General features: G+C 38.4%; 1 protein-coding gene across 1 annotated transcript; it reads right to left on the bottom strand.

The window, feature by feature from the left end:
• Positions 1-332: 332 nt before the first annotated feature.
• LOC146389237 (homeobox protein Dlx4a-like) lies at positions 333-15,480 on the bottom strand. Its single transcript, XM_084926961.1, has 3 exons — positions 14,642-15,480; positions 11,697-11,893; positions 333-2,743 (listed from the first exon to the last, which is right to left on the bottom strand). The coding sequence occupies exons 1-3, from the start codon at positions 14,976-14,978 to the stop codon at positions 2,501-2,503; spliced, it is 777 nt and encodes a 258-aa protein (XP_084783087.1). The 5' UTR covers positions 14,979-15,480; the 3' UTR covers positions 333-2,500.
• Positions 15,481-26,399: the final 10,919 nt, after the last annotated feature.

The following is a 26,399-nucleotide window of genomic DNA, read 5'->3' as shown; positions in this document are numbered from 1 at the left end:
ATAATGACCATAGTTTACTGGAGTCCAAAAGCCTTAGAAATAGCTTTCCAGCTCCTTCCAGAATGATAGATGACTGGCAGACTTTGTTTTTCAGTCGTTCTTAGGTTTCATCTTCTAGATCGTGGAATGATGAGTTGCTTTATGAAATAGTTTAGCCTTTGTCAGACAGGTTTTATTTAAGAGATTTCTTTATTTAGCATATCTGGCAGTAAATAGTGAGGCTAGTGAAATTAAATTCAGCATTCCAAAAAAATGTTATTAATCTCAGTTAATTAATAATTTAACAGAGAAAGGAAGTTAGTTTTTCCACACAGGGCCAGATAAGTTTGTATAGTTTATTTCTCGTTATAAATGAAACTGCTTTTGTATTTATTCATCTTACCTTGTCTAACATTAAAATGTATTTGATGATCTAAAACGTGTGAGAAATATGGAAAAAAACTAAGAAATTAGAAAGTTTATCACGGCACTGTAGGGATTTGCTTTTTCTGGTCCGAAGAAAACATGAAAGTCATGTTTTCATGCAAATCTTCAAAAACCGTTCAGCAAATCAATTTGATGCGAAAGGATTAGGCCTCAGTAATCCAGTTTGATGCAATCCACTACTTCCTAGACTTCTCCCTCGAGGGCTGGAGGCAGAAGGATATTCCCTTGACTGACAATTACAGATAATTACAGCGTCAGAGTGAAAGCTTTATTTAACAAGCTGTGTCCTAAATTACCTATAATTGACGTGGTCATTTTATAAAATCATTGACAATGTTTGACGACTCTTTTTGCATTTCCAGATGTTTGCAGGGGTGAAAGACGTGACTTGCTTCTTCTGATTTACGACTTTAAAGAAAATGGCTTTGGGCTGCAGGGACGCACAAAGAACTTGAACTGAGGAGGGGATGTGTTATTTTAGCAACAAGTTACTGTTGCCAGAATTCGATATTCTATCAGAGGTGCAAAGACAAATTACGTCCACCTACGGATTTAGGTTAAATAAGCAAAATCAGCGATGGGTTTGATTTATTTCAGATAACAAAGGCTAACCTAAATCTGCTATTGGCAAAATGTTAATTTGGGATTTTAAGAGGTCGTTGAGTTGAAAAAAAAAAAGTTTGGAATTTAAAGTTGAAACTTGTGGAGACGGTCTTTGTAATTCATTGGAGAAATAAAATGAAAAGTTCATAAAAATGTAAATCAGCCTATTATTTTCCACCAAACACCCCAATCCCACTAAAGCGTTCTGAGGAAAGAAGTGAACAATGAGTTGAATGGAGAGGAGCATGAAGCCCAATTATTTTAATTTAGTCAATTTTTCACTTATGTGGATTATAAAAATGAAAAAACAGTGAGCCAAAAAAAAAGAAAGAAATGAAAGGCTTTTACGAAACACCCTAAAATGACTCTTTATACTGACACTATATACTATATAAGTGCTATTAGTACTTTTTTATATTTGCCTTTTGCACTGGATCCTACACAGAACACAAACACACAAATGTCAGCATCACAAGAACGTTTGTTTTCATCTGTGTTTTAATTTGATCTGTATTTAACATTAAAAAACCAAAGTGTTCATTAAAAAACATTTATGAGGACGCCCTCTTTATACACATGTACCTGCCCGAGTGTAAACCCAAATAAAAGGCAAAGAAAAAAAGAAGCCTCCTGAAATGTCCAGAAGCAGTGTTGGCATTAGCTTTGAGTTATAGCGTTAACTTGTAGCTTTATCAAAATGTCTTAGCAGGCAGAGCTGCTCTGGAGGCAGAACTAGGCTTTTTTTTTTTTTAACTTAGGTAAGGTTATTTTTAAAAAAATATATTTAAAGCTAAATTCCTCCTCATACAAATGAAAAGCTGAGTTCTACTGCTACTGTAAAGCTACATTTGACATTTACCATGTTTATACTGTAACTGAGACTTCCTGGACCCGTGGTCACCAGTACAAATGCAGTCTCGCTTTAAATTGGAGTCGGATACGTGCAGTTTGATATTAGGCAACTGGCAAAGTAAACACCAAAAACATGACAGTGAAATACTTCAAACAGGTATACACAGTGCTATGGCTTTGTGTAAGTACCGAACACTTACTGCTCAACCTGGTAGATCTGATGATTCACTCCTCATAGCTGAGTCTCGGAGAAGTTTATCAATATTCATATCTCGCTAGTTATATTTTACAAATGAGACCTGAGCCACTTTGTCGATCCCTTATTCCAAGGCTTATCAGACATCATCAACACACCGCTAACAGCTAATAGTAAATTCAACTCGTCTGAAAATTGTACTGATTGTAGTATTTCTTTCTGTTATAATATTGTGTATTTTACAGCTATTTTAGCAGTTTCCCCTATATCTGTCCACTTTAGTTTTATTGCATGGCTGCTGCTTATATTTTTGCCTCCAGAGTGGCTCAGACTCTAAAAAATGTCCTTGTCTCTTAGAGCTTCAGTTCAGCCTGCCAGAATAATTCCGCAATTTGTCCCGGAAGCGTCGCATCTCCCCGTCTGTCACATCATCTGAGTTCTTGGCATGGGTTCCTGCTGGTGTCCGGGATACCAGTGTCCAAAATTGTTCACATATCCTCCTGAGTGCACCGGTGCACCTTTGGCAGCCATGCTGATATCCCACAAGGAACACGGAGAGGAGGAGGCTGGTGGTGGAGGGGCAAGGTGTTCTCCCTCGGGTCCACAGGGCCCATTCTTCATGATCTTCTTGTATTTAGATCGTTTATTTTGGAACCATATTTTCACCTAGAAAAAGAAAGAGTACAAGAGTTAAGAGTCATACAGGAAACGCTGTGATTGGATTGAGTGATTTATTACAAGATAAAGACCAAAACTATCATAAAGTGACTGTTTTATTTTAAGGTCATGGGCTCAGTAAATAGTTTTATTTAAAAGAATTATGCAGCACCGTGTTCTTATTTTGTCCTCTTTTTTTTCTTCCTTGAGTTTTTTAAAAATCAGTAACCAACACAACAGTGGGTGAGTCTTTAACCATAAATATACATCTAAAAACACTTTGTTCACAACTAAAATCAAATCAGGTTAAACTCTCATTGCACCCTTGTGGTTGTATATGACTACCAACAAGTCAGGTTGGAGTTTACAACTGTCTTTATCAAGGCACATATAATATGTGCTTTATTAGCATCGTCAACCCAGCAGCCCAAAGGAACTGTACAATCACCTAAAAATCAAGGTGGGTGTTGTCACAATCTCTCCTATAATTTTGTCATTAACCACAAAACTAATCAGTTTTTCCTTGAGTTCAAATGGAGGTTTTTTTTTTGCCAAATTTGAAGGAATTCCCTCAATGTGTTGCTAACAGTGGATCACAGTAAAATCTAATCAGATCATCCTTAAGCCTGAGTGAACCCTCCTTCACCACAGTTACTGACAAGAAGAAAAGATTTCGATATAGATGACCTGATAACTGAATCATTATAAAGTCATTGCTATCTAGCACTAACAGCTGTGATGACCAAAGGTAAGTGATGTGCATGAGTAGATTAACATTAATTCAATTCAATTCAATTCAATTTTATTTATATAGCGCCAAATCACAACAAAAGTCGCCTCAAGGCGCTTCATAGATACAGAGAAAAACCCAACAATCATATGACCCCCTATGAGCAAGCACTTTGGCGACAGTGGGAAGGAAAAACTCCCTTTTAACAGGAAGAAACCTCCGGCAGAACCAGGCTCAGGGAGGGGCGGCCATCTGCTGCGACCGGTTGGGGTGAGAGAAGGAAGACAGGATAAAAGACATGCTGTGGAAGAGAGACAGAGGTTAATAACAGATATGATTCAATGCAGAGAGGTCTATTAATACATAGTGAGTGAGAAAGGTGACTGGAAAGGAAAAACTCAATGCATCATGGGAATCCCCCGGCAGCCTACGTCTACTGCAGCATAACTAAGGGAGGATTCAGGGTCACCTGGTCCAGCCCTAACTATATGCTTTAGCAAAAAGGAAAGTTTTAAGCCTAATCTTAAAAGTAGAGATAGTTTCTGTCTCCCGAATCCAAACTGGAAGCTGGTTCCACAGAAGAGGGGCCTGAAAACTGAAGGCTCTGCCTCCCATTCTACTTTTAAATACTCTAGGAACAACAAGTAGGCCTGCAGAGCGAGAGCGAAGTGCTCTAATAGGGTGATATGGTACTACAAGGTCATTAAGATAAGATGGGGCCTGATTATTTAAGACCTTGTATGTGAGGAGCAGGATTTTGAATTCAATTCTGGATTTAACAGGAAGCCAATGAAGGGAAGCCAAAACAGGAGAAATATGCTCTCTCCTTCTAGTCCCTGTCAGTACTCTTGCTGCAGCATTTTGGATTAGCTGAAGGCTTTTCAGTGAGTTTTTTGGACATCCTGATAATAATGAATTACAGTAGTCCAGCCTGGAAGTAATAAATGCATGAACTAGTTTTTCAGCGTCACTCTGAGACAGGATATTTCTAATTTTAGAGATGTTGCGCAAATGGAAGAAAGCAGTCTTACATATTTGTTTAATATGTGCGTTGAAGGACATGTCCTGGTCAAAAATGACTCCAAGGTTCCTCACAGCGTTACTGGAGGCCAAGGTAATGCCATCCAGAGTATGAATCTGGTTAGATACCATATTTCTAAGATTTTCAGGGCCGAGTACAATAACCTCAGTTTTATCTGAATTAAGAAGCAGAAAGTTAGCGGCCATCCAGGTCTTTATGTCTTTAAGACATTCCTGCAGTTTAACTAATTGGTGTGTGTTATGGCTTCATGGACAGATAGAGCTGGGTGTCATCTGCATAGCAGTGAAAAGCAGTGAAAATGTATGCTATGTCTTCTAATGATGCTGCCTAAGGGAAGCATGTATAATGTAAACAGAATTGGTCCTAGCACTGAACCCTGTGGAACTCCATAATTAACCTCAGTGTGTGAAGAGGACTCTCCATTTACATGCACAAATTGGAGTCTATTAGATAGATATGATACAAACCACTGCAGCACAGTACCTGTAATACCTACAGCGTGTTCTAATCGCTCTAATAGGATATTATGGTCGACAGTATCGAACGCTGCACTGAGGTCTAGCAGGACAAGCACAGAGATGAGTCCACTGTCAGAGGCCATAAGAAGATCATTTGTAACCTTTAGCTTTGGGCTCCTTAAATCTAGGTGCTAGCTTAGGCTTAGGTGCTTCCTTTAAGTTGAACTCAGCGAGGAAGCAGTTTTTCTCTGCACAACTGTTTCTGTTTTTAGTTTTTGGAAACATTAAAAGGTTTAGCACATGTTAGCAACGATACCTAATGATGTAGCAGTGATAATGTGATACCTGCGGCAGGCAAAAACAAAGCAAAACAATAAGGCAGTGTAAGATTACATAAAACCAGGCAACAATAGGCAGCACACGTAAGATGTGCCTATACTTCAATGCGGTACTAACAGAGAGTAAGCTTGGAGTAATATTACAGGGAAACTATAGTTAGCTCCTACAGCTAAAAACACCAGCACATGATAAGGTACTTATCACACTGTCACACCCACACTACTCTGCATACAGTTCCTTTAGGGTTATAAAAACTATCTTGGTGTGACACATAAAGCTGTTTATTGGAACGCCTGCATCTTATAGAACGACGGGTTCAATGGAAACTGATGGTCAGCATATTACCCAATCCTGTGAGTATATTAGCCAGCAGGTTCATACAAAAATATTAATATGTGACTACAGACATCATATAATTAAAATATCTCAAAGTATTTAAATGAATATCACTTCAATCATTTATCTGTGGTTACAGATGATTTAGTTACGTTGTTAATATAATTGGCATTTCTTTGTTTCCAGCATGCTTGCAAATTGAGCATCAAATTACGCAAATATGCCTGTCGGGCAACCTGTCAGCTTAGCGGGAACGAGTGAATCATGTATAATTGTACAGAGCCAGTGAAGGATACTTTTGTCTGAAATGGGTTTTAACTGTGCTGTAAAGGGGAAAAAACCTGTGCCCATAGCACAGTTCTGGCTAGCAACAAAGGAGAAGAAATATAAAAGAGTGAGCAAAAGAAAAGAAAACACTCTTGGCCCTGAAAGTGTTTTCTTCTCCAGTCCTAGGAATTATTACCCGGGGAGTTTATGGGTATTTATGAAGACTGTTGTGAAGTGGTTTTATGGAAGATATTTTAATCTATAAAAATTCTAATTTCAGAGTGCTGTAATTGATTCGGAATATGTGGAAAAAATGATCCCTTTCCCAATAATCCCAAAATGTCCAGCTTTCACACCCAGCTTTTGAACTGAAACAGCCAGAAATCATGCCGAGTGAAATTTGACATTTAATTTAAACTCTATTGTTCCAATATATCCACTGACGCCAGTCACCAGCTGTGAAAAGCATAGAGACTCCATAAATATACGATATAATATATGAAAATTAAAGGCGATAATGCTGCTTTTCAGAAATTAAAACTAATTAAATTGTAAATTATTCACTTTGAATTCTTCAAGCTGCAACATTTAGGAAGGTTTTAAATCATATTAAAGTTCAATAATTAAATTAATATAATATTAATCTTAATATAAAAAGTGATAGTCACACACTGCATTGAATACTATATAATAATCCCCTGCAGTATTACACTGTGGATGAAAACCTGAAGGATTGGAGTGTAGCTTAAGAGGCCAGGAGTCAATCAACAGCATCCTCAGTGAGAGCATTTCATCTGTAATTATTGGTTTCATATTCCAGCAGCAACACGGAGCTGACAGTTTTCTGAGTGTGTGGCTAATGACTCTGACTTTAAGGGAAGACGGTGGCTGAAAGGCAGGCAAAAGACCACTGAGGGACACAGAGTGTGTGTGAAAATTAACAAACTTAAATGTCTGCATATACTAAAGTCCTTGTCAAAAAAGTTTTTTTTGTCCAGATGTCTTCCATTTGGAAGTTGTATAGATGGCGTGTATGTGTGTGTGAGAGAGATGGACAGAGATAGAGAACGTTTCAAGGAAAAACATTAGAACAGTGCTACGTGCCATTTCTCAGCTGCGTTGGGAACATTATTTTTCGATGGAAAGTGGTCAGTCGCTGGCTGGCAGCCTAATGGCATGATCGCTATCTTCAAGTGTGTGTGAGTGTGCGTGTGCATTTACGTGGCCGTGGGTGTATGCGTGCACATAAACTACATATGTTTTCCATGAGTGTGCCCGTGATCAGAAAAGCGCACCCGTGTACGTGAGGAATGCACAGCAGACGCAGCGGGCCAACACATATAAGCACACAGGCTAGATGCAGCTGACTGTGGGTTTCAGTAGGACTTGTTCTGTGTCTTCTATTAATTATGTCATATCAGATGAGAGAAAACAAGCCTAAAAATATAAAAAGTTGCTTTTTGTATAAAATTACTGCACATATTTTACCTGCAATTCTCTATATTTACAGCAATACTGGTTAGCCTAGCCTAAAACATCAGAGGTTTTTATGTTTCAAAATCATTTGACCAAGAAAAAGGAGTGGAAAGTAAACAAAATAGAAAGTATTTATTAGAGAAAATGAAAGAAAATAATACAATTTCAAGGATCGCAGGGTTTTAGTTCTACATGACCTTGTACATTAATAATATACATTATTAATATAAGCCAATATTCATCCTCAGTTCCTGATTCAGATAATTTTTCAGTGTATCGTAGTTTGTGCATGACATGATCTGACATATAAGTACAAGGGGAAACAAAGACAATTATTCTAACTGACACAGCAAAAGCTCTTCACTCTTTTCCAGAAAAGTCATTTTTTCCTCCCTAAAAATATAGGGCTTGGGTTAGGGTTAACACTGAGGGTGACTTTGACCTCAGAGTGTTAAAACATTGTACCTAATCTAGTTAATCTCTTGGTTTGTTTAATATATTTGTTCCCATCTGTCTATTTACTGGCTAGTTGGACCCGTTTCCATTACTGTTGCCACATTCCGAAAAATTAAAGTTAAATTTGCTAATAGAACCAAGAATTGGATGAAAAATAAAAATCAAGGTTGAAACGTACAGGCAGGGCAACTCTTGATTAAAGAAGCGGAAGACTGTGTCAAAGCTGAAGGCAGTAAACCTTTTTATTTATGAGTGTCTTGCCCAAATACTTTTGATCCCCTGAAAATAGTGGGCTGTGTATACAAGATGCTGAAGTTCAACAACGCTTAGTGTAACATTTTTCCCCAACCACATCACCACATCAACTGTACCGTGTACACCAACTGTACTATCAACTGTAAGCTGGATATGAACATTTCACAAAAGGCACCATCATCTTCAGCATGTGGCGTTTTGCATAGGGTGTATTTAACGAATGCTGCTTTTTTTGTTCTATTGTGGAATTTCTGAGTGTGTTATAATGGAAACATTTACACATCAGGAACTGGACATTTAAAAAAATCCAGATAAAAGGGCAAAAAGTAGTGAGTTATTTTGTACCCAGCCTACAGAAATGCAACAAATGTAACAAATAGTATGTGATACTAATAAAAGTAACTTCAGTAACTTTGTGCCGTGTTTCTGAAATGGGAACTCACAGAAAGAAGACTCCCACACGCTAAACATCCCAATCCCACATACAAATGTGCTGCCATTCCTCAAACTACCATCACATGTGCTCTCATTGTACTCCACAATCAGCTGAATCATACTGTGATGATCCGTACAAACTGACTGCCTTTGATCCAAAACACCTCGAAGAACAAGGAGCGAGTTAAAAAATGGTGCTTCTCAATGAGCATACATGTGAGTATGACTTGTAGCAGACCACAATAAAAAAGAAAACCACTATACCACTACAAAAGATGAAGACAAATGAATGGATCATCTCTTACTTCTAGTGTAAACATAGCTGCTGCAGTTAATTCATATGGGATTAGGACAATTCAGCTGATGACATCAAATGCTGATGGTTGCTGAGTGTGCACACACATGCAGGCGAGCATGGATCGTATTTCAAATATTCCAAAACAGTGTCACCTAATGTTTCCCCAGTCGGACACCTGCTGTCTATTCAAACCTTTATTCTTCACCTTTTGGACAGGTGCAATGTATCTGTGATTATTCTACACAGAGCATTATAAGCCTACAAGTGTCATAAGCCCATGGAAGTAAGGCACTGCTATAATTTGTTGTTATAGATTCCTGTTATCCATAAATAACAGCGACTCTGCTGACTGACAGAGTTGGCCACTTTGTCTACAGTCTACATGTACCTATACTCACAGGGAGAATACTTCCTGTTTTCCAGCTCTGCACTGGTTCTCCTAAGAGAAACAAAATGTTTAATAATGTCACTGTCAGACTCTGTCGTTGTTGGCTGTGCTTATGTGAAACTTCCACTTTTTCAGTTTTCATTAACTAGAAAATAGCTGAAGACTAAACCAACTTATAAACAAACTTATTTATCATATTTAAGAAACTACAGACAATGACTGACTCTCCTCTTGGTAAGTCAGTTTGCTTAATGTAGATGAATTTGGTAGTAAATACATCCTACCATGATGGCAAAAACACTCGCTCAACTCAAACAATACATCACTAGTTCAACCAGTTTAACAAGCTTTTGGACGTCACAGTGTTAAACTAAGTTTTAATTGTATCAATTATATGAAATTATAAACAAAGTTATCATTACTTTATTTTAAGTTGATGAATGAATTACAATAAGTTGACAATAGAGGTGCAACAAAAGAGACGACACAGCCATGCCTCTTACAGCCTTCTCTTGCATTGAGTCAGTATTACACTAGCTGACAGCAGCGGATCACTGGAGCTAAATATCAACATAAAATTTGTCAGTAATCTGGATTTTTCTGCCAATCTGATTTTCCAGCGTCACTACCTCGTGACTTCTTGGCACCTCTCAAATGAAGTTTTGTGTTGAACAATATCAGGAAAACTGCCCGACAAAGCAAATCAGAGAGCTTAAATGAGCACATTGCTAATTTAAGCAGGCCCAGTAGTAAACACAGACACTGACAAAATAAAGCAGTTAGTAAAACATGTTCCACTGTTTTTCTTTGTCAGTTACACAGATATAGAGATTTATCACTGATGAGCCCCAATGAAAAACACAACAGTTTTTCAGTATCATTAAAAAGGATTTATTCAAAGAAAACACGTTGGAATGAAAAGCATCTCTCTGGTCTATGAGTGTGTTTTCTTCATTTGTTCTGTTACGATTATGTCATTTGCATTGTTAAGTTTTAAAAATGTTCATTATGTCTCATAACTAGACCAACCAGGTGTCACACTTTGTTTTTTATCACTTGTCCCATAAAGTTGAGTCTCACAAAAAACATGTGCCTTATAAAGAAATGTGAATCTAGCCCCCCCCCCCCAAAAAAAGTAAATAAATAAAATAAGGTATATTTGATCCTAAAATGGTCAGTGCCAAATGTATAGTGCTACATTTTTTGTATTTGTTAAATAAATACTTCAAAATCTACCTTTAATCATTAGTAATGTGTTCCACATTGTACTCCACAAGCATGCTCCATTCCCCACAATTAGTTTCATGGGGTCCAGTCATAATACTCAAAGCACTGCATGATGTTAGGTGAAATAATCAGCCTAAGGAGGTATACACAAATCATTACAACCAACTACACGTTTCTTTGTGGATTCCAACTGTACATAAAATATTTTTGTATTGAATATATAATTAGGGCTCCTATTTCTAAAGCAGTCCATGTATTTTGCAAAATGTGTAAGTTACTACATTTCGTATTTTGAAGAAAATGCACCTTCATTCACACATTTGCCTGTTTTTCTAACGCTATGATAAAACAGGATCGGGGGATTTGATCTGTAACGTAAAGATTCAGAACAGCAAATATCGAAGCGTTGTTGACTGGATAAAAGCTGGATTGCTGCTGGCTAACGTGGTTCAACCTTTATAGACATTTATAAAAAATGTGAATTATAAATAAATGTTAAAATATCCAATTAAATCATTTTTACCTAGAGGCCACAACAACACGATGCAGCTTCACAGACAAAACAGCAGCTGTTGGGATTCGTTTGCTGGTGTCTCCACATGTATATGAGTGCGCACACACATTTCAAAGAGATGCAAAACAGGCAGAAAGTCCCGGTGAACCAATTTTGAACCTGTTCTGGTGACACGTGGAGACAAATCTGCGCAAACGGTTTCCAGCACACTGCTCTCCATTTTCAAATGTTTTCTCCCGTCTCATGTATTTGAAGATTTCATGACAGAGTTTATGCCATATTGCACTTATGTTTGGCTATATCAATGTCTAATTTACAGATGAAGGAATGTTGGCATCAGTCGGCATGAATGTACCAGCGCTCGTCTTGTTTGGGCTTAGCAGAGAACAAAGAAAACAATCAGAGGTGTGATTGAGCTCGGTTAAGAAGTAGCTCTAATTTTGTGTCATGCATACTTTGGCATACTTTGGAAAATAGGGTGAAATTGGCAACTCACACCCTCTATTAGAGTCACTTCACACTGGAAATGTTGTCAAATCTTCACATCATAGACAATAATGTTTTTACCTTAGACAGGTTAATTATATTCCTAAAACGCTTTACACGTATTCTTAAAGTGTCATTCCATCCTGCTCACATTTTAATGCCTAACATATTACGAATGTTCAAATTTAGGGACCGTCTACACTGCTTTATTGTGCATGCTTTGTCCATGTGTGAATAGCTCATACCAAACGTTACCTGTGTCTGCGTGAGGCCCAGTTTGGCGGCCAGGTCGGCCCTCTCGGGCAGGGCGAGGTACTGGGTTTGCTGGAAGCGCTGGTTGAGTGCCTGTAGCTGCAGGCTGGAGTAGATGGTCCGAGGCTTCCTGATCTTTTTCCCTTTTCCATTGAGCCTCACTTCTCCATTTTCTATCACCGCTGTGGGCTTCTCATGTTCTGCGTTAGAAGGGAGGACAGAAGGACAGTGTTCAGAAAAAGCTGGGCTCTTCTATGTCACAAAAAGACTGTAGAAAATCATTTTAACATTTAAATGATTACGAGATATAAAATATTCATGTGTGAACACTGAAAATTGATGTTGGACAAAAAAAGTGGTTTATACTATAATGTTTTTGACATAAATTCTTTTTTAACCATTTATTATATTAGAAATTGTACAAAAAGTATAAATAACATTGAAAAGTATTTTGTGAAAACTGTCCCAACGTCTACAATTCAAAGATAAAAAAAGAAATCTCTACATGTGTTGATTAAAAAATTCGCATTCAAAGATTTTGGATTCAAAATACTAACAACAATTAATAATAAGCTCCCCTCTAAAATTGGATGGTGCTGTTAAAATGGATATAGCGCAGAAGCAGTAATTAACTTCACCCAGTACTCAAGGCTGGAAAAATCCAGTAACCTGAAGTAACACTGGAGGAAAATAACCCGCTGATACTGGCTAAAACTACTACAGCTACAGTAAATTAACCCACAGCAGCTCATTTTTACCCAGTGATATTATGTAATGATTAAAGATTGGGTTGCATCACAACTATGACATGTGCAATGATAGTGAGTGGTGGTCCTTTTCAAACCATGTTAGCTTACAGTTATCCAGACATAAAAGCAGCTCAGCTTTTCTTTGTGTTTTTTGTATTTGTGTATTTTTTTCAGGAAAGCTATATTGTGCGTACGTACACCCCCTCTGATCTTTGTTATGACACGAGCTCACAGCTTGCAGTGGCAGGAAAGAACAGTTGTAGAAAAGCCAAGGCCCCACAAGATGCTTGCATTCTGTATCTGAGCTACGCTCTGAGCTGACGCGCAGCAACAGCGGGGGACAGAAACACAGTGGGTGCTTAGAAACGACCTGACAGGGGAAGGTTTCTTTTAGAAAGAAAACGTGCTAGTGTGTAAAACACTTATTAGCTCAATCTGGCTCACATATCCATATATAATAAAAAGTATATGTATGTTTTTAAGGTGTGACCCTTGTTCCAAGAAACTGGACATTTCATAAAGGTGACCAAAGTGTCCAAAAAGAACTCTATGTCAACAAGCCCTGCAGAGGCCCTCACAGACCAAGATTTGTACAACACAGTTAACGTGTAAAGTGATGTTTAACTTGTATGTATTGGGTAAGTTAGAGCGTGGTGTAAAACTCCAACAGCAAAAGTCCAAGAAGACTGATTTTGGGTGAGCACCAATGAAAATCTGTCGTATTTATTTGTGTTTTTGTAACTGATCATTTTCCCTGCCACTGATTCCAAATCTGCTTTAAAAATGTATAAACTGCAGTTGCTGTAAAGCATTGTGAAATGGGCCTTGAGCTGATCCATCTGTTCGTCTGTCGATGCGCATTTACAGAAGCAGAATTTATTTATAAAACCAGTCGAGTAAACCTGATGAAAGTACTGCGTCATGTTCACCTGCGTCATGTTTATGGAGAACTTTTTTTTCTTTTTAAGAAAACATAAAAACATTATGTACTTTTTCAGAATTTTATTTTCATTTTTAAGCTTTTCTGCTGTATTTTTTTTATGTGTATCTAATGCAAGACGGCTGTTTTCTGTCTCTCTGAGAGTCTCTGTCAGCGTTCCCGTCATCTCAATATTTTGTAAACTGGTGAAATAAGCCACCAGATTTTAAGCTGAATATATGCTGAAATAACCGTAAATACTGCATGTGAGGCAAGGACATTTTCAGTATAGACAAAAAAAAAATCTCATGTAAAGATTTAGTTTAAATGAACGCATTTTTTTAATGTAATAATAAATTCTTTAAATAATAATGATGAAAATAAAAATATAAAATAAAGAGCAAAATTTTAAAAACAGTGAAAATCATACGTGGAGTTTTATTTTTATTGGCGTTTATTGTTTTTTTCGTAGCTTTAATCTGTCATATTACACAAAATAACTGCACGTCCCTGTCAATGCAGCAAAGACATAAATAAGAATATGAAGTAAATGTATCAGTTTTTGCCCTTTGGGTTGGATTTTAGTTTTGTTACACTTTGAAAAAAAAAACAAGCTCAAATCTATAAAACACCTTTTTTCGTTTAAAATGACATTTTCGTTTAATCCATTTCGTATTTAGTTAATTCTGTTTATTGTGGTAGTGTGATAAGTCAGATCACAGGCTTTGGTGTCTGCTCAGAGGGAAACGTGACGGCTAATATTTGGAGCATGAGGATGAGGATGAGGCTTTGGGTTTTGGTGGGGAGCGCGGGACACCACAGGGCCTGTGCCGGAGAGTCACACAGTCTGCGCAGGCCTTAAACACATCTCCCGGCCAACCCCACAATACGCTAAACACAACGCTGTGGCCGACCCGTGTGTGGATCCAATTATTGCGTTCAGCTGCGGCTTATTTTCATGTTTCTGTAGACCCACTTCAAGAATTTTAATGGTCCGAGTTCATCCGCTGTGATTATCCTTATTAGTTTTGCGTGTTTTATTCTTTTAAGGTCCTCTGTGATCAATTTCAGACTGTATTACTATTAAAAATGACACATCGAACTAATAATAATGTATTTTAGCTTGTTGTCGGATTTATTTATTTATTTATTTATGGCATCTTTCAGCACATTTAAACTGAAAAATTAATTAAACTAAAATCCCACGAACATATTTAAAGACCAAAGTGTAGAAACAAGGAAATGAGCAAACATTTATTCATTTCTGTGCGTAAACCTACCCGCATCGTCCAGTCTGGTGTGTCCGAGCGCGCCGCTGTGACCCCCGTGCTGATAAGGCAGGTAGGCACCGGGGTGATGCGCGCTCACTGGACTGTGGTAGGGTGGGTATCCCAGCGGGCGACCGTAAGAGGAAGCCCCGGAGGAGAAGGGCCCATCGTGCTGCGAGGGTCCGACAGCGTGCAGTCCGTGGACCGGATAATGGTTGTGGGATAAGCCTGGCGAAGGTTGTTGATGTCCAGGGTGTCCAGGGTAGCTGTGTCCACCGAACTCCAAAAACGCAGATTTGGACGGATCGGACGTTACTAAAGTGTCTGATATGGAGCTCATAGTCATCATTGGGGAGAGGGGCAGTGATGTGCAGGGGAGAGAGGACGACGGGTCGGCTATGACCTCCAGATGAGGGTCATGATAAGGCAACTGGTTTAAAAAGAAATAAGAAAAACACCCCACAAGAAAACAGAAGACTTTAAGAAGCAGCTCTTTAAAAACAAAGCGTCTCTGTATTCCTGTGGAGTGACTTTAGGTGGGTCTGCCCTCCGCTACATCCCAGCTGAAAGCTCCACAAACGTGACGCTCTGTGTTTAAAAGCATTAAGTCCAACAGTAGAAGACGGGACGCATGGCAGGGAAACACGCAGACCAACAGGGGAAGTCAGCGAACAGAGAAAACAAAACAGGAACTCTTAACCAAGCAGCAGGTTTAATTACGAATATCCTCCGACGTGCTCAGGTTTTCCTCCTACTCTCGGGCCAAAATAATCAGGTTCCCGCTCGATTCTCCGTTTGTTGTAAAGAGACTCCTGGCAGCGGAGAGAACTGGAGAGTGTTCCGAACCTGAGAGCGCACTGCGCGTCTGCTCTGACCCCCTCTCTGCCTCCATTTGGCACAAGCAGCGCGCTCATTGGCTGCAGGGCTTAACCGTGTCACACAAATCACAACCGGCAGCGGCGGGGCAGCCCGCTCTTCCCGGAGCTTGTGGCGGAGAGAGGGCCTTAAGAATGCCGAAAGAAGCCTTCAAGTTAAGAACAGCCATTAAAACATTCTCCCGCAAGTGTGACATGTACAAAAATAAATAAATAAAAAACTGCAGACATATTTTCCTTTCATGAGGTCAACAACTGCTTGGATCACAACAGTTTAACGAGGGCATTTTATTAATACTGACTGACGAGCTTATTTTTGGGTTGATGTGTATTTATTACTGTGAAAATAATTCGCTTCTTTAATCTGCGAGGACGTAAATGTCCTCTGGTGTTTAACAGAATTGGTGCTAAACTTTTTAAAGTACATTTTTTTAACAGGAATTTATTGTACAGGATGTTGAACCCTCTGGCAGAAATAATAATAAAATGTATACATAACCTATTTTAAAGTCATTAGTAATTCTGAGAGCAGCAGACAGATCGCCTCATTAAACTCCTTCCCAAAATAAAATTCTTCCTGTTTGCCAGAAAGCCAAATAAGGCGGATGAGGATGATTGATATTTATAAGATGCTGGCGAAAAGTTGGTGTTTTAAAATGTTTTTATTTTATAATATTTTTATTAAACACACTGTCAGAGCAAAAAAAAAGTTCTCAAGTTATTGCTCTTTTTCTTTCATTTTCATTTAAGCAAAACGTTAATGTAGAAACGACACACACACACACACACACACACACACACACACACACACACACACACACACACACACACACACACTGACTGCGGCCCCACACCTGGAGGACAATCATAACAAACACTGCCCTTCCAGAGAAACTCAAAACTTGTGATTTTGGCAGAGCAGAAGCTCGGACACTGTAATTTCGCTGAAGTCATGGTCATTATACTCATCTGCGGTGGAAATCCCGGACTGTGGGCATGCTGCTAATTAAACGAAAAGAAAAAAGTAGAATGACGTGAGATAAAGTCAGCAGGATCGTTCGATTGTGATCAAATTTAAAAAAGGGGGAATTAAGCGTAATAATGGAAATGAACACCTACTACTGTATAATGACGTATAATCACAAATTCTAGCTATTTGCAAGCTCTAATACAACATGCTTTTAGGTTTGAATGAAATTTACTGATATACTGAGAATCATCACTGTATTGATTACATTCTCTTATGATGCAGAAATGAAAGGAAGCCCACAAAGTGTCAGTGGTGACAGTAGTGGTAATAACAGTGATGTGTCAGCTAAGGTATTTTAAGTAGCTGATTACTCAGGTCATTTGGAGCGCTTCTTATTTGTAAAGGCAGGTTTATAGGGCAGGGACATTACAGGAGAACAATGGTCTTTATTGGGGTTCTAAAGATTTTGACTTTGCGCTAATCCCAGCCTTACTGAAAAGTTAAATTAAAATAATCATTTTGAAATTATCAAACTATTTATTGTGTGTTTTGTCTCTATTTTGACAAATTAATTACACTCAGGAGGTGGAACAGGAACAAATGTTTTTATACGATCTCTTATGAACTGATTACTTACAGTACATTCATTTGTGTATTATAAATACAGAAATACAATTTCATTTTTTAATGCGGCCCCACTACTCTCTTTGAGTTTGGAGTTAGGCCATATTAAATGATTCCAGAGGAAGTACTTGGATATTTTACAGCACTCATATATGAAAAGTAGTATTTTCACACAGACGTTTGGCAACATCTGAGGCTCAACATTTGAAACATTGTGTAAAAATATTATCATTGGTGAGCTGAATAAAGAAAAAATGGTTTTCAAAAGTCCAACACTTTTCTAAAGGAATGGGTTTCTACAGGCGTCACATAAATACTGTAAAAATGAAGTAAAATGTAAAACATTTCCTACTGAATTTAATATAGACTAAAAAGTAGCATAAAATTAAAATACTCAAGTAAAGAATTAACAATGTATGTTAAGTAAATTTACTGGGTTACCGCCTGTGTATACTTTCATTTTGCCCTCCCAAAGCCTCTGTCTCCAAGACAACCAACATATTATCGGCTAAAATATAGGTCGTTACCTGAACCTTTAAGTCAGGTTGAAATATTGCCTGTTACTGTAACAGGCTGATCAATATGCTGACAATGGCAAACTTTCAGATACGTCTCCATCAGTCTGAAAAACAAAGGCCATTTGTTAAAGCAGTTATTAGACACCTCTAACAGTCGTGTGAAAGTGTGTGCTAGTACTGGCAGCTTTACACAGTGAGGATGTTGCACACACTGAACTTGGAAACTGGAGCTTTCTAATGTGTTAACATCACAAAACACATATTTTAACTCCGACCTGATCGTTTTCCCATCTTTAATCAAAATTAAGAGAAAGTGACAGTAAAGTGAACTGTAAAAGTTGTCCCAGACTTGAAGTCAAGGCTCCAGGTTTATACTTGGTTGTGACTTGCCTTCCTCCAAATGTCGACTCATCTGCCTTTTTGTGTGCTTTACACCTTTGTGTATCTTTGTCCTTACCGACACGTTTTACAGCTTGTTGATAACACCAGCAAAAGAGAACAGACTTCAACCGAACTAGGTGCTTTTCCATCATAACTAGCTAACTAGTTAGAAAGCTAAACCTGTGTGTTGTAACCTCTAGCCCAATAATTAAATTAATAGGAGAAGTTGACATAAAATGTGTATGTGCATGTAGATAAAAATGAGTTAATTAATTAATCAAGAAATCCAGCACAATGTTCTTGGTATGTACAGTTTACAGGAAAAGAGGCAGCTGGATTAAACTGCCTGGCCTCCATTGTTTCAGACGAGGTTTCAATCATAAATTATAACTGGATACTTTAGGGAGATATCAACATAAATATCTCAAGATGATTAAACAAAACAAAAAAACAAAAAACAGGATCAGAACAAGATGATTCATTTGGTATAAGCAATGTTTTAATGTGTCTTTTTTATTTGAATGCCAATACAAATATTAATAAAACAAATCTAATCAAATATCTCTGTTCTAAGATAACAATATTTAGATTTCTTTGTAAGTAGCCTTAAAATATAATGAGCATAAGTTGCAAAAACGAGCTTCACCTCGAGCAGCTACTGCAGTAAACACAACAGTGTAGTACATCTGCCAGGTCTCTCTTGAAAATGAGATTTTTTACCTGGATAAATAAAGGACTAATAAAAATCATGGACACGTGACATTTTCCTTGCTAAAATATACTTCAGCTGGCTGATAAAACTTAGGTCCTTCTATGAAGTTTAAAATGCTAGAATTTCTTGTTTAATACAGTAGATTTACTGACACTGATTCTCTGACGTAACACTTAACAGTTAAAGAAGTAGAGAATTAGAACGATACCGATAAAAACAATTGAATTTATTTTCTTTTATTGGAAGTTTTTTGTGATACCAATAAAGTTGGCTGAATTGAATGTGAAACATGAACCAACAAATATCAAATAATGTTGTTGAAAAGCTCCCATTAGAATGAAACTGTACTGTTTTGACAATATAGCCTTTGCCGTGCCAGCTGGAAAACGCAATAATTTGAAGGTACTGCAGACAAATACAGAAAGACAGTAAAGAGGAGGAGGAGAGAATGCATCCAACTGAGAGATGTCTTGGCATGTATCTTTCTCTTTTCTCTTCTACTGCCTCTAGGATCCGGCTTATTATACCAACAGGCTGATATGTGGAGACTTATTACACATCCCAGCCTGTGCTCCAGCTTTCATCTACAGCCAACATTCCTCCCTTCCCTGATTTCACCTCTCCGAGCACCAGGCACACCCACCTTCGCTGTGTCAATGCTGTTATTTAGTCGTACAGTCTTGCTAAGTCGTCAAATTTTCTCTCTTTCTTCTTCTTCTTTTTTCTTTGTAATACAGACTCAAAGGAAAGGTAATGAGTTGCCAGGACTGGATAGAGGTGCAGTTATCCTTTAAAGTCAGTTGTGCAAGTCTGAAAGATAAAAGTTCTTTAGTCATCTAGTTGATTTCAGTGGAAGTCTAATGAAAATTTTATCATGTAACCCAAAATTGAGCTATGCTTTATTCTGGCCACACTGTATACTATGAAGTAGATGCGAGATGAATTATAACTGATCTACTCTGCCTGCACCTTTTGTTCAACAAATAACACAGACCGATAACAGCTTTCAAGCACCCACATGGATTTGCTGGCCTGAAGGAAGGTAATTTGTCATCGGTTGTCAGGGAGAGATGAGTTACTGTCCGCCAGACAGACAGAGACTCAAATGAGGCAGCTTGTGGGGACATGAGCAGGTCAGTTTACCCCTTCAGGGAGAAAGAAAATCAAGATGAGTGAGATAAACTGACACTATTTTACTACAGCACATCTTCATATCGAAATACAAAAACTGATTGCTTATGGCAGTCTGTGAGTGTTTTCAGATTCGCAATACTAATACTTCTGTTGAGAGACTAAAATCAGCAACAAAATCACCACTGGAATATAAAGGGTGGGGTGGAACAAACACATGGCTTTCTTCCTGTGTGAGCAATCGGTTGTAGCCACTTGTGGGCAACAAAATTTCAAACCAAAAATTTCCATACACTTTCCTCATGAAGTTAATCATTCTGTTTTCCCTGGACTAACATTACTATTCATTTGTAGTTCCAGTCGTCCGTTCACTTTCATTGTAATTGTGGTATGGTCTCCAGCAGCTGCTATAATACTGTAAGGCTTTTGGCATTATCCAAGAGAGGTCAAACATCCCAAAGCACACCACATCATTCAATTCAATTCAATTCAATTCAATTCAATTCAATTCAATTCAATTCATATAGCTTCTTCTAAAATGCCCCTGATCGAGGTACATCTGTTGTTGAAATATGGCTATGTGACAGACAAGTTGTAGAAAAGCTAGAGGCACAGCACAAATGATGATCTAGTTTGAAATGTTGGGTTAAAACTCATGTAAAAGATGTTTACATGAGTGTAGCCCAGTGTTGGAAGTATTTTTCTTTTCAAAATAAGGTTGTCAGTCACTAGGCAGTACAGTCTTCTTGCTGCTTATAGGGTCTACATCACCTTGAGGCGACTGTTGTGATGATTTGACGCAGTATAAATAAAATTACATTGAATCGAATGCTTAGATAAGAACCAAGACTAATTATGCGCTTCCTATGAAGTGTGTACAAGGACAGTGCAAAGATACAAGTGGCATGGATTGTGTTTTTATGAAAAGTGGCTTTTAAAAAAGACTAAGCTTATTTCAGTTCAAGCACATTATTAATATATTTATATATTTAGCCACATCTCATATTTTTTCAACTGCAAAACAGATGTGCCAAAAATGTTACACAAATGCCATTGTGTGCTGCTGGCATAGTTTGATGTGCTGTAGTGGCTGAGAAGTAGAAATGTAGAAACAGCTAGAACCAAGTTTGTTTCATTACACACTGGCTGTCCCCATTAATTTGGTTTAAGATGACATCTTACTACCATGTCACTGTTTCAAAGAAGAAACCAGAGATTCAATGGCAGAAATGGCTCAGCATATTTCTCATGCCCCCTTTTTCCCTGCTTAAGGCATAGACTTCACCAATTTAAAAATATCCTTCTCTCCTTTAAGTTTTATTTCTTTGAGTCTTTGCAAAATTATTTGTTTTCTTAACATCCACCAGACTAATTTAGAGTTACATTTTTATTTTGAACTTTGAACTTTCTGAATTTGTTTTTTGAAATTTTTAGCAGTTGTGAAGGTCTTTGACCTCCCATCCTAACAAGGCTGAAGAAGTCTATTGGACTGAAACATCTTACAAACTTAAACAAGTCTAATTACCTTCTTTTTTTAAAGCTCTCAAGACTACTATGAGCCAGATCACTGAGAACCCACAAGCATTCTCCACCATTGTCCTTATTTCTACACCGTGCAAAAAAGTTAAAGGAATACTTTAAAAACACATCAGATCTCAATGGAAAAATGTCATGCTGAATATCCATACTCATACGGAGAGCGTCATGTGCTAGGAATGAAAGGGTGTCATGTTGTTTGATGGAAATAAAAATGATCAACCTACAGAGGGCTGAATTCAAAGTAAAACCAGAAATCATAGTGAAAAAAAAGTGGCATTCTGGTCTGTTTTGCTGAACTTTCATTGTATCAACTTAAAATGGTACTCCTGACTGTCAGCCCCCACCTGCTTCTAGAGGCATTCAAACCAGTGACCTGATGGAGGCCTATTGTAGCTCCAGCAGTGCTCATCCTGTTCCTCCTTGTACAAAGGAGCAAATACCGGTCTTGCTGATTGGATGTATTCTCCTCCGTGCTCTTGAGACTGTGCTGTGATGTCATATGTGATGTCACTGTCATGTGCCATCCTGGAGGAGAATGACTACCTGTGCAAACCTCTGTAGGGTCCGGGTATTTCCCTAATGCTACCAGTGGTGACAGTGATATTAGCAAAATTTAAAACTAGTCAGGAAATGATCAACTACCCAATCTCCTACTTAACTAACCAGATTAATATCCCAGGCGTTGCTTCACTCTGATTAAGGCTAGGGGTGGCTGTAGCTCAGGCGGTAGAGCAGGTCATCTACTGATAGGAAGGTTGGTGGTTCGATTCCTGGCTTCCCCTAGTCTGCATGCCAAATATCCTTGGGCAAGATATTAACCCCAAATTGCTCTCCGATGCATCCATTCATACTCCGATGAATGTGTGTGAAAGCACTTAGAACAATGTGCTTGGGTGAATGCACAAGTTGTGTAAAGCGCTTTGAGCTCAGAAGAGTAGAAAAGTGCTATATAAGAACCAGTCCATTTACCATTAAAAAGCATTCCCTTAATCTTTGCGAGCAGTGTTTAATACACTGTAATAACAAGTTTTGAGTGTGATTATCTAGATATGTTTCAGCTTTTTAAAATTATTTTGCTTAAATTATTTTGTTTTTGCCAACGTATTTTGGATTTCAGCAACCATCAGAAAAAAAAATCTGCTTAAAGGTCAATTTAGGGTCAGTTTTTACCAACTCCAAAAAACCAAGACTTGTGGGATCACTGCACCTAGATTTTGGATGATGTTCATCATGCAACATACATTATTTAAAGGATGTTCTAATCTCCTGGGGCCTTCTATAACAGGGAACATTTAAAGCTTATGTAGACTTCATATCTTGGTGGGCTGGAGTTTATTTGGCTGCAAAGAAAATATCAACAAAGTTGGCAGGTATAGTGCTAAACTTTTAGTTCATCAGTTTAGGTACAATCAGTGTTGGGACTAACGCGTTATTAAGTAACGCGTTACAGTAACTACGTTATTATTGTGGTAACGAGCACGGTAACTAGTTATTATGCCAAAACCAGGAACGCGTTACTCGTTACTGGGATTTAGATAGGCTCGTTATTCGTTACTTCGTGTGGTGGCTATCGCGGAGCTTCCACAGATTCAATAACATTAGCAAGTGGTGGAGGCCAGCAGGTGGATGAAGGAAAAGGGAGGCAAGAGGAGAGACCCGAAGCGGCCGCTGGTCCGAGTGTCAGGTGAACTGAACTTCAGGTAAGAAGTTATGACCTGCAGTCCATCTGGGTCAGATATGAACCAAGTTTAGGTGGAGTTTATTTTCGTTATGCTGACTTTTTCGTACTGCGTGCTAGCTAGCATGACGGAGTTTCTATACAGCTGGGTGGGTGCTATGTTACTGATGTTGAACTTTATTTTGTTCATAAGGTTAATTATTAGAGTTGCCAACCGTCCCGTAAAAAACGGAATCGTCTCGTATTCAGAGAAAATATTACGCGTTTCGTATTGAGGTGAAAAAGAACAGTTTGTCCCGGACTTCAGCTACAATGAAAAAGACACAAAGCTGGAGTTATTCTGTGTTTACGCTGCACAGCTGCCTCTTCTTCTCTCATCCTCTCACCCTCCCTCTCCTGTTTCTACTTCAATCATGAAACTGATCAGTGATCAGCTGATCGGCTTTTCTCTCTTGTTTATTTATCGCCCACTTTGCGCCAGAAAGAGGAAACCAGCGGATGTCGCGGTAAACAACAGCAGCACTTTTAAGCTTGATCAGCTGTTGTTAGAATTTATTTAATATTAATTTCTAGTATCAGCTGATGTTTGCTGGAGCCACAGCTGTAAACCTGTTGGTCATGATATCGGTTTGGATATGTGGTGAGAGGGAAACATGAAGATGAAACCAGGAGATGTCATCTGCAGTCTGGTGTTACCTACATCTTCCCAGCAATCTTGCTGGGTATCCAGTTACGGAAGCAACACATTAACAAGAGAATTCTGAGTAAAACCAAAGTTACTTTCCCTAGTAACTAGTTACTCTGAAAGTAACAAGTAACTTGAAGTAACTGAGTTACTTTTGATAGAAGTAACTAGTAATGTAACTAAGTTACTAATTTAAAGTAACTTACCCAACACTGGGTACAGTAGATGTCCAGTTTGAATTACAATTGTGATGCCATCATCGATAAGCCAATCATACAGATGTATCAAGAAAAGACGTATTAGTGATTAGCGTGCTGAATGATTGAGTAATTTTATCCTGTCATGCCGTATGACTTCTTTAAAAGACTGTGAGAAAAAAAGAGCTGGAACAGGACAAGCCTTAGAATTTTCCAATAAGTAAGTGTGAACACATCTCAGTGACACACAACACAAACGTACTTGTTAACAAGAGTTCACACATAATAGAGGCGTTTAACTGCATGTGCCTGTGTTACCCAGCAAGGTGAGGTGAGGCAAGGGGTAAGGTAGACGGTGCCTGCGTATCTTTTCTGCTAAGACTGTAATTATGGCATGCCATTATGGAGTGCAGAACAAAGGCGAGCCCTGCAGCTCTGCAGCAGCCGGAGAGCTGGGGATGTACTGCTGCCTCTATTCACACTGCAGTTAATAACAATACTCCTGAATGCACTGCAGACAGCCCGGCGTCAACCCTCCCACGTGTGTCTCCTTAGGTGTGTGTGTGTATGAGAGACTGGAAAGGGGGGATGCCGTGTGTGAGACAAGGAAAGAGAAAGAGAGACTGTAATGGGTTTGCATGTTTGTACATTGCGTAGGTTGTACATGTATACAAGAGAGTTTGAAGAAGGGTCAAGGTTTCAAGCACACCTGCATGTATGCTACTGTGACCATCCAGGAATGGTTTACTGAGCCAGGCTCACCATCGTGATAGACAGAGATAAAAATGTCCATATGAACGAAGGATACAGCTCCTTTGTTCAGGTGTGCCAGGGTGGCTGTATGTTTAGTGTGTATTTTGTTGCTGAGTGAGAGGTGGAATGGGTGGCCAATAGATCATTTTCACAGCAGATGTTTTGACTTGTTGTTGCAGAAAAAGAACAGGTGTTCCTGATAACATTAAGGTAACTCTTGTCTTTGCAGGAGTTCCAGTAACTCATGATGGTGTCACAGCGTACAAGAGTGTATAACATGATGATCATAAAACTGAAGCATGTAAATCCACCATTATTCATCTATAACTGTGCTTTTCCTATTATCACATGTCAGAAAGGCTTAAGAGTATTCTTGAGAGATGAAGCTGTCTGTAAGGGGTACTCCCTACAAACACATTCATAATGGCAATGTTGCATTAGTTAGAATTTGGCAAAATGTAACATAACTGGTGACATGCCAACATTTCTCTGTGGTTACAGATTTTTATTGTATATTATCTCATTTGATCACTTTTGCTCCAAGTGATCATTCCATCATAACGGTATAGATATGGAGAAATAAAAAGGGGCACATCAATTCAATTCAATTTAGGTCTATTTTTATATATAGTGCCACAACTCAAGTTAAGTTGAAGGTAAGACAACAACAATAATAATATAATAATACAGAGAAAACCCCAGCAATCAGACGGCGCCTATGAGCCACCACTTGGCAGCTGTGGGAAGGAAAAACTCCCTTTTAACAGGAAGAAACCTCGGGGAGGTTGCACTGCTAACTGTTTAAGACAACTGCTTGTTTTTGTCTAAATTTTGTATGACCAACTGAAGTGCCAAAAATTAATTGGAAATATGACCTCATTATTTGAAACTTTGGCTACGTGTTGTGTTAATATCTGTAACAGTAACAGTGTATTTAGCAACATATCATATATAATAACAAAGTATCAACCGAAGTGGCACAGAAGTTTCAATAGTTACATTTTACTTGCAGTACAGCATTTCCACAATGCTGCATTGTTTTGTTTACTTAAGCAGAGGAACCTCTTTCACCACTGGTTGTCACATTTAATTACACTGACTGTGTGCTGAGATTTGGGTGCTGCCATAATGCTTCCTCGTGCACTGTAGAGTGAATGGAGAGAGTTGAGCTCTCCAGCTAAAGAGGGATAGACTGACACAATACACAGTTGAATATTGTTAGCAGTTGGCATATGGCACATTGTTTATATGTGTTTTGCATATTCTTAAAAAGTACTTTCACAATGCTGATTCACTCCGGTCACACAACAAACCTGTGTGCTTTTTTTTTTGCGTACTGTAAACATGATGTTGACACTGAAAGACGCTATCATAAAATTTCAGTACACAGCCAGCGAACCAAAGGAATACAGAATATGTTTAACCATCCAAGTATGTTTTTACTAGACGTTTCACCTCAACAACAGCAACAACAGCCCAGAAAAAAGATCTGCTAGGAATCTGCCAACCGCATGAGTTTACATTAAAACTTTCAAAGACATCATCATTATGACAAAATTTTAAGTGAAAACCCTGTGAGGGATTAGATGCTATTACCGAGGGTTTACTTTGTATAGCTGATACTCTGTTTAGATAGCCGGTTAAATTCTTCTGGCATTTAATCCCGTAGAATTGAAACATGAGCTGATGGTGTTCAGGTGCCAAAAC

The sequence above is a fragment of the Perissodus microlepis genome, chromosome 4 (assembly GCF_051167445.1).
Source record: "Perissodus microlepis isolate ML-2025 ecotype Zambia chromosome 4, ASM5116744v1, whole genome shotgun sequence".
Taxonomy (NCBI): Eukaryota; Metazoa; Chordata; class Actinopteri; order Cichliformes; family Cichlidae; genus Perissodus; species Perissodus microlepis.
Note: the sequence above shows the minus strand (reverse complement) of the source record. Positions and strands in the feature narration are given on the sequence as shown.